The 15413-nt window shown below is 29.5% G+C and overlaps 2 protein-coding genes across 2 annotated transcripts; both read right to left on the minus strand.

Moving 5' to 3' along the window:
- Positions 1-1912: 1912 nt before the first annotated feature.
- Positions 1913-3243, minus strand: LOC134838351 (uncharacterized). The gene is made up of 3 exons (XM_063853863.1): positions 3094-3243; positions 2800-3033; positions 1913-2206 (listed from the first exon to the last, which is right to left on the minus strand). The coding sequence occupies exons 1-3, from the start codon at positions 3142-3144 to the stop codon at positions 2066-2068; spliced, it is 426 nt and encodes a 141-aa protein (XP_063709933.1). The 5' UTR covers positions 3145-3243; the 3' UTR covers positions 1913-2065.
- A 5976-nt stretch (positions 3244-9219) lies between these two features.
- On the minus strand, positions 9220-11987 carry LOC134836718 (transient receptor potential cation channel protein painless-like). Its single transcript, XM_063851911.1, has 2 exons — positions 9964-11987; positions 9220-9908 (listed from the first exon to the last, which is right to left on the minus strand). The coding sequence occupies exons 1-2, from the start codon at positions 11949-11951 to the stop codon at positions 9422-9424; spliced, it is 2475 nt and encodes an 824-aa protein (XP_063707981.1). The 5' UTR covers positions 11952-11987; the 3' UTR covers positions 9220-9421.
- Between the last annotated feature and the right edge of the window lie 3426 nt (positions 11988-15413).

Consider the following 15413-nt stretch of genomic DNA (forward strand, 5'->3'; position numbering starts at 1 on the left):
AAGTTTTTTTTTTGCATGTTTAACAATGTTCTGCTATTTGAGTTACACGCAAAAAATGTCAAAAGCGGACGACAAGCACGTCGAACATGGAAACTTTTTCATGCTCTTTAAATGTCAACATGTCAAAAAAAAGGAGGAAGTTCATTCGCGGATGCAATGACAGTGAGTGACTGCGGATTATTGGATTAAAAAGTGCGAAGTTTGATTGGGAAATCTTTTGCTGATTTTTTTTTCAAAGAGATTTAAGCGTCATAATATTGTCAAAGAGGATTTTTTGACATGAATCTTCTTTCAAAGGAATTTAAGGTAAGCAAAATCTGAACTTTCATATAACTTTTGGTCTGAAAACCTTTTTTTAATGAATTTAAGCCAATAAAAGCTAAAGATTTCAATAAGTTTTTTTTTGTTTAAAATTAGTAATTTTTTATTTGAAAAATGATATTTTTCCAAAAATTTGAAGTAATTTAAATTTTAATAATTTTAAAAGTTTAATGAGTTTTTTTTTATTAACTATTCATCAAAATATCTAATTTTATTTAAAACATTTGTTTCAAAAAAAAAAAAAAAATAAAATAAATAAATTCAATTAAAAAAAAAATAAATAAATAGGTTAAAATTTATAAAAAAAATTAAAATAAATTTAATTTTATTAATATATTTTTAATTAAAATTTTAATTTTTAAAAAATTTTTAATTTAATTTTTTTTTCAATTTTTTAATTTAAATTTTTTTTAATTTTTTATTCTAAATTTATTTCAATTAATCCAAATCAAGCATAAAAATTAATGTTTTCATAGAAAATGATTGTTAAAAGAACAAATTTGATAAATAAAAAAATTGTTGCAAGAAAGAAATCTATTCTAAGAAAATCTAAGAAATTTACTTAAGCTTGCAAATAATGAAAATTTTGTCAAAAAAAAAAAAAATAATAATAATAAATAAATTAAAATAATTTAATTTTCAAAAAATTAAGAAAATATTTTTTACCGAAATCGACCTTTAGCTTACTCTTAAGCTAAATTTAAAATCTTTTTTCTTTTTATCAAAATAATAATTTAGATTATTTAAATCAAGCTAAATTTTAACTCTTGTCAAAAGGTTTTTAGCTTAAGTCAAAAGTTTTTTCATATATTTTTTTAATTTAAAATTTTGTAAAAATATAAAAAATCGAACAATTTTATTAAAATTTTCCTTTAACGATGAAAAACTAATCGACGAGCAATTTAATTGTTGATACTGCTATCCCAAACAATGATGTTTTAATTTCGCGTTTTATCGGTAACTGGCGACGAGGTGTGCGTGAGCCTCGTTTTCACATTTATCGAACAAACCATAGCCACACACATTACCGAACAGATGATACACACACAAAAAATTGTAACATCAAACGGATGCTTGTTTGACTACACAACGATTGGAGTGGAGTGGCAGACAGGCGAAACTCTAACATGCATAAACAATGTTAAATGACACTCCTTTTTGTTGTTTGTGTCATGCTTTATTAAATTGTTGCCGCTAGCGAGACATGGAGGAAGAGAACGAGTTTACATGGAAAAAAAATTGTGTTGCCGCGTAGAATATTTTCTAATCATACACGTATGAATAATATTTCTGCGGAAGGCAAATAAACACGCGCGCGTACATAAATGAAATACAATTGACTTTGTTGTCAACATCAGACATGGATTTTTTTGTCCTTAAGAACACACAAGCACGAAGTCGAGAGAGAGCGCAAAAAAAAACATTTTATAAGTTCGTTTCCCAGACAAGGATCCGGTGATGATGCATTTTCCCATCTTCTTTTATAAACGAGCATTTTTAACGATTCTCTTGGAGTTCCTTATTGAAATTGACGTCATGTGAGTAGAAAAAATTGAGGAAAAAGATAATTTTCCGGGAAGTTATTACAATATTGAAGCATTTGAAAAAGTGTAGGAAAAATTTATTTCTTTTCATCTTGCGTCATGCATGAACAACGAGCACACACGACAAGTTATCTCAAAAGAAATCAAGTTGCTATTATAGTTTTTTTTTGTTCCACTTAACCAGCAATTTATTTATTAAATCATCCGAAAAATCCCTTGATTTTCTCCCACAAGCTTTTGCCTTCCTCGTATTTGGCGAAGAAGCATTTGTTCTTCTTGAATGCGGTTTGACAAGCATCTACGCCAACTTCTTCTTTGCAGGCATCCATGTATTCGGTGAACTAAAATTACAAATAAAAATTAAAAAAAAATTAATTACAAGGAAAATCATGTTAAGTCGATGTTAAGTTCTTTTAAGTACTCTTAAGTCAATTAAGTCAAAATTAATAACTTAAGTTTTTAAGAAAAAATTTTCTAATTGGTCTCTAAGTCAATAACTTTTGACTAAAAATCACAAGAAAATGCTAATAAATTAATTTTCTTATTCTTAAGTCAAAGTTTAAGTTTTAAGTCAAAACAAAAAACTAATTTTTCAAGATATTTTTTTTCAAAACAAAAATTTGTCAAAAATTGATATTAAATCCAAAAATAATTAAATTTTTCTTATGTTCAAGCTTAAGTCAAAAACTTTTTATATTGACTTAAGATTAGACTTAATGACTTAAGATAATACTTAATGACTTAAGATAAAACTTAATGACTTAAGATAAGACTTAATAACTTAAGATAAGACTTAATGACTTAAGGTAAAACTTAATGACTTACGATAAAACTTAAGGCTTAAGTCAAGTAATTTAATATTTTTTTCTAAATTTTCAGATTAAATTCATTAAGTAAAAGCCAAAAAACTTTTTCAACCCTGATCAAAACTCACTTTTGGTTGCAAATCACTCGGAGCATTATTGACAACATGATCTCGATTATAATCGCCATCGTCTTTGGTAAATCCAAACTTTTGAGCTACGCAACGTGCGAAACACGAGTTCTCCGGTGTCGGATCAACATCAACGTAATTGTTCTTCACGAGATTCTCGACAACTTCATCTGAGACATTTTTGCCGACACGGCATTCTTGGGCGATGCGACGTCGTTCGGCAATGGCATCAGCCTATTTTTACAAAGAATTTGCTTTGAAAAACGGATTTTGGTAAGATTTTCAACGACTTACATTGCTAGAAATAACAAGCGAAGCGACTAGAAGCAAAATTATCTTGAACATGGCGAGCGTTGAGGAATAACTGAACAACAGGTCTCGTTGTTTGTGTTTATTTACTCACAATTCGCTTATATTTATTTTTGTGAGAAGAGAGCGTCTTGTGATTTTGTGTGAATAAATTGACAAAGTGAGCGATTGTTGTGTGCGAGAAGAATACTAATTATCACTAAATGCCCATTTAGTCATCAAATATCGAGAAAATCGCAACAATTATGAGTAATTTTTGTTAGAAAATATTTTTAATTGTTGTAAATTCTCTTAAATTAGTTTCTCTGAAGAACGTTTAACGAAAAAAAAAAATGTTGATAACCTTCGCTCTCACTCCAAATACTTGTAAACTGATAATTCTTCTGCGTATATTTATAAATATTTATAACGGAACCCATTTAGTGTCAACTGTTATACTTATTAACTTAATTTGAGCAGAAAATATAAACGTTCATTAGGAATTGATCAATTCATCGAAATTAAATTAAAGACACTCCACACATCCGATACTGATTGACTTTTTTGTGTCCTTTCTTTCAGAGTTGCTGCTGCAAGGCATCGTCGCCAAAAAACGGTGAAAGAACGCAGAAAAAAAAACAGATGATTGTAATCATAAAATTGTTAAAGGTTGAATTGTCTTGTTACGGTATCGATGATATCATCAGACGACGACAACAACAACAGAGCGTCGCATAAAATCAAATAAAAGGGGCAAAGAAACAAGTAAATGAAGGAAAGTCAATTCAGCAATACACAGAGAGAAAAAAAAATAAGGACAAACAAACATTCAACGCAGATGAAAATGAAAATAGAAAAGAAAGTACAGTGGAAAGAGAGAAGATGAAAATCAATTTCATTTAGTTGAGGCGATAAAAAGCTCATTGAATGTCGTTTTATGTTTTTTTATTGATGAAGCAAAAAAAAATTGTCGATACATACAAATGTCAGTGCGGTTGTGTCGTTTGGAGTTTTTACTACAGAACATCTGGAACAATTGAAATACGATAAAAATCGGCTTTTACTTTTTTCAGGAAAGTTACAATTTTAAATTTGCTCCAAAAGTTTTTTTTGTCTGTCTGTTTCGTTAAATAAATATTTTTAAGTTTAAATATTTTTTAGGGAAGTATAATTATCGAACAGATTTTTTTTATAGATTTTATCATTTATTTTTATTTTTCAGAAATATATTTAAGAAGCCAAAAGACACCTGAGATTATGGATGGATACAAATGGAAGCGATATATGATAAAACAAACCTTAAAGACAATCTTGTCTTCTCACTAATAAATGATCAATACAGGACAGGAAGAACAAACTTATAACGATCAAGCCAATTTTATACAGAAGCTGAAACTAAATGAACGTCATAAACAAAGAAGTTCTCGCTTTCTTTGGTTTGATATCTTGAACAAAACGAACGTGTTATCTTTTCGCTCCGCATAATTATATTTTATTAGCGACGAGGATGGGATATTACTTACCAAAATTTCGATTTTATGACATTTTCTATGAATCTATCAGCTTTGTTCCTATCCTTTTAAGGATTTTCAACATAATTATCTTACTTTTTCGATCGCTTTCACAAAATTTGTTGAAATGCGCTCAACTCATCATCTTTAAGCAAACCAAGCTTCAATCATTTTCATTATCATTGTTTTGCTTTTTTAGTTTTTTTTTGTTTTTACTATCAGTGTCTGTTTCTTGTCTTCTGTTTTAATTTTTTTTCCAAATGATTGTTATTGTCTTTTGGTCATTCGATTGCTTTTAATGATAATTCGTTACAAAAATGTACAAGACAGCATCTTTTTCTAATCTTTTTAAAAATTCAATTAATTTTCCTTTCTATGCTGAAAAAAGAGCACCAACTATGTAAACCCACAAACTTTTGTAAATATCCAGAAAGTGTTTGCATTTTGCACTTTGTTTCATTCCTTGCGTTACCGTAAAATTTATCAAAAATTAGATTCATTTTGCATGTCGAGTATCTTACCGAGAAACCTACTTTGCTTGGAGCAAATCGTATATGTTGGCACTATCAATGTTCCTCTGAAGACGTTCGAAGGAGCAAATAGTTTGGTGAGTTGTACGTGACTTTTAAATTTATCGCAAAGTAAGAGAAAATCATAAAGTACACTCTACTCACCGCAAAGATGCATCACAAGGAGCAGCAGCAGCAGCTTTCACAGACATGCAGTATACAATATTAAACAAAACCAAAAGTTGTCGTAAATAATACTTTCATAATTTTCTTCGTCTTCTTCTTCTCTGCTTGAACATTTTTTTGTTGTTGTTGTTACTCGTCGAAGATACTTTGTGAAGTACATGTGAGGCTTAAGTCAGTGCAAAACCAGGATATTCACACATTTAAGTATGAGCAATAACAGAGGTAGAGAGAGAAATGAAAATTTTAAATATTGCTCTTAAAGAAGACTTTTAATAGACTTTCTTCTTTCAGCTGTGTGTGTACACATCATAAGATATTCAACAAGAGCTAAATGCGAAAACACGGATTATAAATGCAAAAAGTTGCATGATACACTGCGAATCTAGAACAAAATGAAAATTTAAATAATATACCAGGTTCGCCGTGTGCCGAAGCTCCTTTCACAAACAACATATGTCGGATATGATTATTATTATTTTGCTCGTGTTTTCGTGTAATTTTCGTTTTTAAGCATATTACAAGTTTTTGCATCATTACACTTCTGCAACGTGCATCAAAATATGAAATTTTAATTGTTTGTGTAAGTTTTAAGAGAACATTCTCGAAACTTTCAACTACATTCCTGAAGATGAAAAGAAAAACACATTATTAGCGATATTAGCAGCGCAGTTTTTTTCCCTTTAGCACGAGAGAGAACGAAGGTTTATAACCTAATTAAAACTCAAACGGAGCGAAATAAAGTTGAAATTTAAGCATCTTGCTTTGTGATGGAAAATTAATTCATGTCTAGACACCAGAGAGCAAATCATCAAAACTAAATGTTTCATGCAAAACGATATGCGGGTGGTTAGACACAATTTTCTTTTTTTTTTCTTTTGGCTCGCAGTAAAGACAGAACAAAACGCATCGCATCGCATGAATCTTGATTAAAAACTTTTAATTAAAATTTTGAAAATTGAATTTTGCAATGCATAAAATTACGGACCAAAAAGTGACAACTAGCAATCCTTCCGTTTCAGTTCGTGCCTAAAATAGTAGAAAATTTTGCATTCTGACAGGTTTTCCTTTTTTTATAAATTTGATATGATAATAATGGGAAATTGTAGAAAGGGCAGAAAGTAACTGGCAAGAAATGTTCTTCGTCATTTTTGACAGAAATCCTAATGAAAAATTAAAAAGTGAATTTTTTATGATGAGTTGTTACAGTAAGAGAAAATAAAAGGTTTTGGTAGAAACGAATGAAGAGAGTTAAAGATTTTAAGAGAGTAAAAATGAAATCTTCATTATAAAGCAAAAGATCAGATTTGATCTGTCAATGTTCATGACAGATCAAATCTGATCTTTTGATTTGATCTTAAGATCGTATATGGGAAAATTATTTTTTTTAGATCTGATCAGCTTAGATCTTACTTATAGATCTTTAAAGTGAGGTTAGGTTAGATAATTTATGTATTTGTCAAACTTAACCTAACTTTAAAGATCTATAAGAAAGATCAACTGATCAGATCTAAAAAAACTGTTGATCTACTTAACCTGACATCTATTAAAATCTTTTTGAATCGATTAATTTTTCTGATCTCATCGTGAATTCAGATTTTCACAACCCTTAATAGCAAATTTGGCTAAAAATAGTAAATTGCGTCATATGAAAGTCCAACAAAATGCAGCAAAGTAATATTTAACTGTCATCATTATATCATCATCTTAACCACAAGCAGAAAAAAGTGCAACAACTCTACAATTATTACTCACCATATCATATTGCGGTGTCATAAATAATGGATTACTTTTAATCATACCCATCAGCAATTTTCATATGATAATTTTTCATCTCTGGTTAATTTTTTTACTGCATTTTTGTTCCGTTCTTCTCGTATTTCGCTTAAAATTATTACTTTTTGTGTCATCATTTAGGAAAATCTTTCCCTACTTTTTTTTAGCAACTTTGCAAAATTATGAATAACTACTTGACTTTTATGCTCCGCTATTCTGCAGCAAGAAAAAAAAGAACGACGGATGATTTCCATTAGTTTTTCATCCCTTTTTATGCCACATTCGGTTTCGGAATTCCTTCCACGTCGTATCAATTTATCTTAAATTACGTTTGAGCTGTCTCGAGTAGTTCCTGTGAGTGTGCGTCCTATTATGACATTTAAGTAACAGCCCGGTACCTATTCGATAAACAAGCAACATTTTTATGCAGCGAATGATATATCATCCTTTTCCCATAAAAAAATTCTTGGATGGAGAGAAAAATCATGCCACAAAAGAGGATGAATGCGAAAAAAAATGTTAAACATGTTGTTGCTGTTTATTCGTCTGCATGACGACGATTTGCGTCGCTCGGAACGGAAAAGTTTGAATTCAACAGATGGTTTTTTTTCTTAATCATGATAACGACGACGACGTCTGCGAAAGTTGAAAAGGAGCAACATCGAAAATGCATCAGATTAAAAGGAATTAATTTTGGTCGTAACATTTATCATGTCTGATCAAAATCATCTTAGTTGTCTCGTGCCTAACTCATGACGTTACTTTCGGTCTCTGTTGTTGTGCGAAATATAATAATTTCATTGTTAATGTTAGAATATCATCGAATTAGTGACATGCTGAGACATAAAGAAAAATGAAGACTTGGAGTGTGCAGATGATGATGATGATTGTCCGAACTTGACAATATAAGTATATTTGATCCGTTCAAGAAGATTTAAGGGGTGCGGTTGAGTGAAAAGGATGGCTTTTGAATGGCTTTCGAATTGCAGAGAGGGAATTATGTATTTTGGGTGAAAAGGTGATTGGATTTTTTTTTGGGAAAGTCGTTTTAGTGACAAAAGTTAGAGAAATATTAAGAATAGTATTATTGATTTTCTATGGACAAAAGAAAAAAAAAATTAAAGCAGATGTAAAAATTCAGAAGAAAAACTTGTCTGAGTAAGTAAAAAATTATTGAAATTAATTTAATCATAAAATATTTTTTTTTATTTTTTCCGAAGGTTTTCATGAATTTTTACTTAATTTCAATTAATTTTAGTTATAATTAATTTTAATTTTAAATTTTAAAAATTTTGTGATTTTTTGTGAATTTTCAAGTTACTGATTTTTTTTTGCTATGAATGAATGAAAAAAGAATTCTAAAGACCAATTGATAGTTTCTCATTTTAATAAATTCAAAAATGAAAAAAAAAATAAATTTTAAACAAAATAAATTTAAATTAAATTAATAAATAAATTTAAAAAAAATTTAAAAAATTTAAAATTTATTTAATTTATAATTTAAAATTTAAAATAAATTTAAAAATTTAATTTATTATTTAAATTAAATTAAAAAAATAAATTAAAATTTTATAAAAAAAAATTTATAAAAAAATTTGAAATTAATTAAAAATAATAAAAATTATGAATTTAATAATTTTAAATTAAATTTATTTGATTTATTATTTATTTATTTAATTTATTAATTTAATTTAATTTAAATTTTAATATAATTTAAAAAAAATTATAAAATCATCCATGAAATTTCTACAAATCGAAAAATGTAAAGTTCATTGCATACTTTTTTCAGAAGGAATAAAATTTTCTCATTTGCTCTCAATTTATTGATAAGCACATAACCCGCCTTTAGTGCTGTATTAAAAATTCAAGAGATTTTAAAAAAGTAACAAAAACTGCATTAATGGGAAACGAACTTCTGCATTAATTATTGCAAAACTCCTTCTCTCTTCTCATATTAGGCAACATTCCATGAAAGAAAATAAAAAAAAAAACACAAACAACAACTAAATTAAGAAAAACATGAGTTTAAGCTAGTTAAAAGCAAAAAGCTATGTGTTCGAAAAAAAAAGTTCTTTCGATAGAATTAAAAATAAAAGGAAAAAAAAAATAAAAATAAAAGAGAGCGCAACAAAACTTTTGTTAATGGTCTTAGTTTTCCGTATAAATCTTATTTTATTCTATTTTAAGTATCTTTAATTATATTTGTATAAATTGCACAAGTCGTCTTCTTAAAATGCACTTTTCCCATTTCCGAGAATGGCGAATAATAATAAAAATAAAAAAAAAACATAAAATAATAAAAATAGTTTTATCCTAGTTTTTTTTTCGTCAAATGAGACTTTTTTTTAAAGGCAATCATAAGGATTTTCTTCGAACGTGCGGCGGTTGGGCACTTTTTATGTGTTGCAGTAACTTCGTCGGCGAGAGTTTACGATTAGGACTCGTTTCATGTAAGTACACGATGTGATTCGAAATTTGCCGAAATTCGGTCTCAAGTTGCATTAATTTTTCCATTTTTCTTTCAATTTTATTCAAGCGGTCCAAAATATTTCCGGCAGTTTTTTTGGCGTATTCTTTATCCTTAATTTCCTTTTTTTCTTCACGACTTCGACGTTTGCGGTTCTTTTCTTCGTGAATTGTCTCGGCAGTATGGCGGGCAGTATGTGAGGAAATCCTACAAATCGGCTTGTCTTGCAGTTTGACGCGTTTACTGGCAAGATCGAAGGTTATTTTACCGCTTTGGGAAAAATCTTGGTACAAACATTTGTTGGCGGAGATGCTCAATTGTGAAATTTTCAAGTATTCGTAAATGTTTTTCAGCGAAAATGAGCTCAGCATGCAACTAAAAAAAATTTAAGGTAAGAAATTTGATGAAATTTTACAAGAAAAAAATTTACCGAATATTTTTGTAGTAAATTCGAGCTGAATCGATGTATCGTTGACACGAAGTCCTTCTCGCCAACCCTTTTTCGTACCAATAGAGAAACATTGTGATCGTCGTAAGTCTCCAAAGTCGCGCATTTGAGATAATTTGTTGTACATCGCCTACCGCCAAACCACTGAGGAGATTTATCGACACAATTGGCACAAAAAAGACAAAAACCAAGAAAACCGCATAGCTCAAAAGATGCAAATACGGAATATCGCGTGCTTCCAATTCCCCCGTCAGCATCAGGAACGTCTTGAAGATCGTCTTTTCCAAGTGCCCAATGTTCGGTGAGACAACTGTATTATTTTCATCTGTTTGAATGTACTCGAATCCCTCTAATTCACCAAAATTCTTACTCAGGCAGTAGGCAAACCCGATTAACATGATACTGATGGCGGCGATAAATTTAAAAGCGTTCCTCGCAACACTAAAGAGCATAAAAACGTAAAGCGAGACATGATGCGACAAGTAACACAGGATAAAAGTAATGTTGATGGCAAGCAGGAGACTTCCGAATCCCGTGACATTCGGACAATCGTTCGTCACGCAGTCCTTGTACAAAAAGAAGAAGAGAAATGTGAGCGTTGTCGTGTTCAAAAATCCTAAAACGAAGATCCTGATCCTTGATGGCGACTCAAAATAAGCATAAAGTTCACTCAGAAGCAGGCATCCGAAGGAAATCCATGAAATTACGTGAATCGCAGTGTATGGCAGTAAATAATTGAGTAAAACGAGTAAAAGTACCACAACTCTCCATAAAATCAAGTCCCAATTAAAAATGCTCAATTTTTTGTATTTTAGGTTGATGAGAGTTTCAATCACGGGATGTACAAGCAAAGGTCGTAATTCTCTCGTATCTGCCAGATGATAGAAAAATTTCATCTCATTATATTCGGGATTCGCATCCAGCTCTTCTTGCGGCGGAAAGAAGCAAGACAAGTCCATTTCGATGATGCGACGGTTATTTACTTGCGGCGTAACGAGCGAATTGAAAAATCTCTCAAATTGCTGCTTGTTGATGTCAGCCATCATTAAGTCTCCATTTTCATCCAAGGCACCCACGAAAGGTTTCTTGCTGAGAATTATTTCGATGACACGTTTCGCTCCCAATCGTTGGAGTTCCTTGAAAGTTTGCGTTTTTACGATGTAATTTTTGCCAACTTTCGGATGATCCAGCAAAAAATGCAAAAATTCGATTTGTTTTTCCATTTTTTCGATGTTACCTGTGGCTAAGTCGAGTGCCACGCGTTCAAGAACCTTTTTATAAGTGGCCTCGGCACGATAACTGATGTAACTTGTCTGTTTCTCGTACACTAAATAGAACATTTTGATGACTTCGAAGGCTTGACGATGCAATAATGTGTTCAGGAGTGATTCCAAGGCGTATCCGTTCGAATGGAGTTTCTCGATGTTTTTGTCCAAGGCATTTCGGTTGCGATTCACGCCCATTTTCTTAATGATCAAGCATTGTTTGAGCTCTTTGAATGCCACAATCGACGAAATAAACCCGGAATTGTTGCATGAACCTCGATTTGACTTGCACATGTTCCATGTATTGATGATGTATTGAATTTCGTCGACGCTAAACTTGAAATCCGCATAAGCAAGGGCATAATAAAAGTTTTCGATAAGATTTTGACGTTTCTTATCGTAGTGCATCCAGATACCGTCGGGCCATTCGTACAGAAATTTGTTGAAGAGCTCGATTAGTTCCTGCTCGATAACGGTAAGTGGCGAATTTTTCGGGTACGTACGGTTGATAATGTTCGCACGTGAACGAAAAAGCTCCAAAAGTTTTTCCTGGTCGTCGTCTAACGTAGAAAATTCATAACTTACAACGACACTTTGCTGATGCAGCAGTAAAGGCTTGAAAAATCCCTCAATATCGATACGAGAAGACGGATTTCGATTCATTTTTCGCTCGAATTCAACACAAAATACATAATTTTGTTGCATTTAATTGGAGCGCGACGTCGAATAAGGAAAAATTGACCGAATTCAACTACGATAAACACACAACTAAAAATTGTCTCGTCGCGACGTCTCATCAGATGTCGAAAATAAACACAACCCGACACATGAATGAATGTATTAGTGTTGATCATGCACCTTCACAACGATCATTCATCATTGTCATATCGTAAAACACAGAAACCGGCAAAAAATGTACAACTACTAACGCGCGAAGTAAATAAAAGTTTTCTTTGTGTTAGTTGCGTACAACGGAGCTCGTAGAAATTTTAAAACAAACAATTACAAAGTTGTTATTGTTATCAATGGGTTATTAGATTAGTCTAAAAGGCGCCAAATTTCGTGTCGGTAACATGGCATAACAAATAAAACATCTTTTCTCACATTATCTCGTGTCTCGCAGCGCTGTGTCTATGGAAAAGTCGCGTTTGGCGTTATAATTAATGTTCAATTAAATGGTTGAACTTGCGAAAAATTTATTATGAAGCTGTTTTGTTGCGCTTGTAGACACAGAGGAGAGTAGGAGAATGCATTTCTAACAGACCGATGATGTTAATTGCTTGAACAGTGCCAGAATTTCTCTGAAAAGGTAGGTTGGAAAGTTTTATTTAGTTTAAAAATTTTAAAAAAATAAAAAAATATTATTTTTAAATTTTAGAAATTCTTACCTTTAATGTTTACCATTTTTTGGATTCAAATTTATTTTTCAAAATAAAATAATAAATTAAATTAAATTTAAATTTAATAAGATTAATAATTAATTATAATTTAAAAATAATTTATAGAAAGGTTTTCAAAAATAAAATTTTCCTTAAAAAATAATTTTTTTAAATTTAAAAAAAAAAAATTTAATTTTTTTTTAATTTTATTAAAAACATTTATTAATTTTAAAGAAAAATATTTTTAAATCTGAAATATTTTATAATAACTTAAATTAATAATTAATATAAATTATTTAAAATTCTCCACAAAATTAATTAATAAATTATCAAATTAATAAAAAATTAAATTAATTAATTATAATAAATTTTTAATAATTTAAAAAATTATTTTTTTTATTAAAAATTAAAAATATTTTTTTTTTTTTGAAATTTATAATTTAATATTTTTTAAAATTATTTTTATTAATTAATTTTTTAATAAAAAATTAAATTTTAATAAATTTTTTAAACGATATTGTATTAAAATATTTTTAAAAATATAAATTTTGCAAAAAACAAAAAAATAATTAATTTATCAATTTATTTAATTTTTTATTGGTTTATTATTTTATGTTTGGCTGAAATTAATTAAATAATTTCCAAATAAAAAAAAATAAATAAATAACTAAATTAAATTAATTTAATTAAATAATTAAATTAATTGAATTAAATTTAATTAAATAAATTACAAATTTAACCAAATATTTTTTAGGATAAAAATTTAAATCTAAAAAACTTTAATGACAACCTCTCATTGTGATATGAACAAAACTAATTAGTAAAAGCTACATTCTTTTTTTTTTTGGCACAACATTCAACGCTTCCAAGGATATCTTTTAGCGAAACACAGACTACAATAACATCATCCTGTAACATAACACAACATAATAATAACTAAATAAATGCCTGATAAATGTGTTAAAATCCTATTTCGGTGAGTAATTAGTAATTTTATACATTTACCATTTAATTGCCGCTGTTAATGACTTGAAATTGCAATTCTTAGCTATTTTTATGCCGAAACCGAGGGAAAAAAGTGATAACAATACAACGGAACATTTGTTAGTTTTGCATTTTCATTTAAATTTTTTATGTGCCGTTAGTTGTGGTATTGGATTCGGACGTTTCCAAGTCGGAATGAATATTCATTCGGGAATTAATTAAGAATTTTATCGCTGCTGTGTGAGTTTGCATTAATTTGGAGTGCGCATTACAACTTTTTAAGACGCAAGATGTATGTTTGGTCGTTGCAGGTGAGTTTTTCTACTTAATTTTGCTTAATTTGAATAATTATTTTTGCTGGAAATGCTTAAAAAATATTTTTTGTGAATCTTCTTAAAAAATTTCTACTAAAAAATCAATATTTGCCCTACTAAACTTTCCCACTCAAAAAATTTATTTGCAAATTTATTGAAACTCAAATAAATTTTCTCCCAAACTTCTAACTAAAAGTTACCCAAAATGTTCACTGTACTAAACTACACACAAAATAATTATTTACTCGCATTAATTTGACATTTAATTTCCTTTTCTCTCTCTCTCTTGCTAATTCTCATCAGCTTTGTTCGGGGATTATTCCATTTAATACAGTTTCGATCGTCTGTAAAACTGCCTTTAATTCGCTTTTACAAATAATCGAACAAAACAAGGCTAATGGGTGTAACACACAATTTCCCTCTGATTTTGTTCCATTCAACAAAGCCACAAGTCTAAAATCGATCCATTTCGAATAAATACAATTTCCTGGAACGGAAAATAGTTTTGCTAGTCATTACGAAAAAAAAAGAAAAGAAGAACTTTGTGCATTGTCATAGACATGAATTGAATCGCTTTGAAGAAAATTATATTTGGTCCACACTTTTGAATGGAATTACTCTCTAAACACTTTTTTTTATGTTTTTGTCGCTGTCTCGTTTTTACATAACACGATTTATAATCGATTAATTTCCTGATTGTGGTGAAAAACTTATGTCTATTTGGGGTTGAAACAGAAATCGAAAATTTTTTTTTTAGGAGAATTTTTTTTTTCGAATTTATTTATATAAAAAGAGCCCTTTGGGCGAAAAAGAGATAAAATTTATCTCCTAATGTGTTAATTTGACCTCTTGATGAGGTTATTCTGACGCCTTGAGATGTTAAATTGACCAATTCTGAAGGTATCAAATTAACCTCTCAAGTGGTCAGAATAACCTTTTTAAAGAGGTTAGATTAAACCCTATGGAGGTAAATTTTGACCTCTTAATAAATCCAATGGGACAAAATAACATTTTTAAAGGCCCTAAGGCCTTGAAAATAAGGTCTTCAAACTTTTACATGGAGAAATTCCAAAATTTTTATTTTTTTAAAAAAAAAAAAAAAAAAAATTTTTTTTTTCAAAAAAAATAAAATCTCGGAATTTCTTTATGTAAAATTTTGAGAGCCTTATTTTCAAGACCTCAGGGCCTTAAAAAAAGGTTATTTAGTCTCACTGGGATATACAAATTTACCTTTTTTTTGTTTATCTCCTGAAGGGTTAATTTGACCACTTATGGGGTTATTTTTATCTCTTTTTCGTCCATAGGGAGCTTCAAGTATTCTGTTGACTAAAATTTTTCACAAAACTCCGAATTTAATCATTCAACCGCCATTTTCTTGCATTTTTTATGCTCTTTCAGAAAAAATAGCGTTGTATCTCTTAAGAATTTCGAGAAAAATTCAAGGACCCAAAAAATTATTTCCTTCGAAATAAATTGCGTGAAAAGTATGA

This window comes from Culicoides brevitarsis, chromosome 1 (genome assembly GCF_036172545.1).
Source record: "Culicoides brevitarsis isolate CSIRO-B50_1 chromosome 1, AGI_CSIRO_Cbre_v1, whole genome shotgun sequence".
NCBI lineage: Eukaryota > Metazoa > Arthropoda > Insecta > Diptera > Ceratopogonidae > Culicoides > Culicoides brevitarsis.

Bases quoted from the DNA above. Each gene is read 5' to 3' on its own strand.
- LOC134838351 (XM_063853863.1), bottom strand. From the start codon at position 3,144: ATGTTCAAGATAATTTTGCTTCTAGTCGCTTCGCTTGTTATTTCTAGC. The intron at 3,034-3,093 runs GTAAGTCGTTGA...TTGTAAAAATAG, and splicing joins CGCTTGTTATTTCTAGCAAT to GCTGATGCCATTGCCGAACG. The intron at 2,207-2,799 runs GTGAGTTTTGAT...TTGTAATTTTAG, and splicing joins CGAGTGATTTGCAACCAAAA to TTCACCGAATACATGGATGC.
- LOC134836718 (XM_063851911.1), bottom strand. From the start codon at position 11,951: ATGCAACAAAATTATGTATTTTGTGTTGAATTCGAGCGAAAAATGAAT. The intron at 9,909-9,963 runs GTAAATTTTTTT...AATTTTTTTTAG, and splicing joins ATTTACTACAAAAATATTCG to TTGCATGCTGAGCTCATTTT.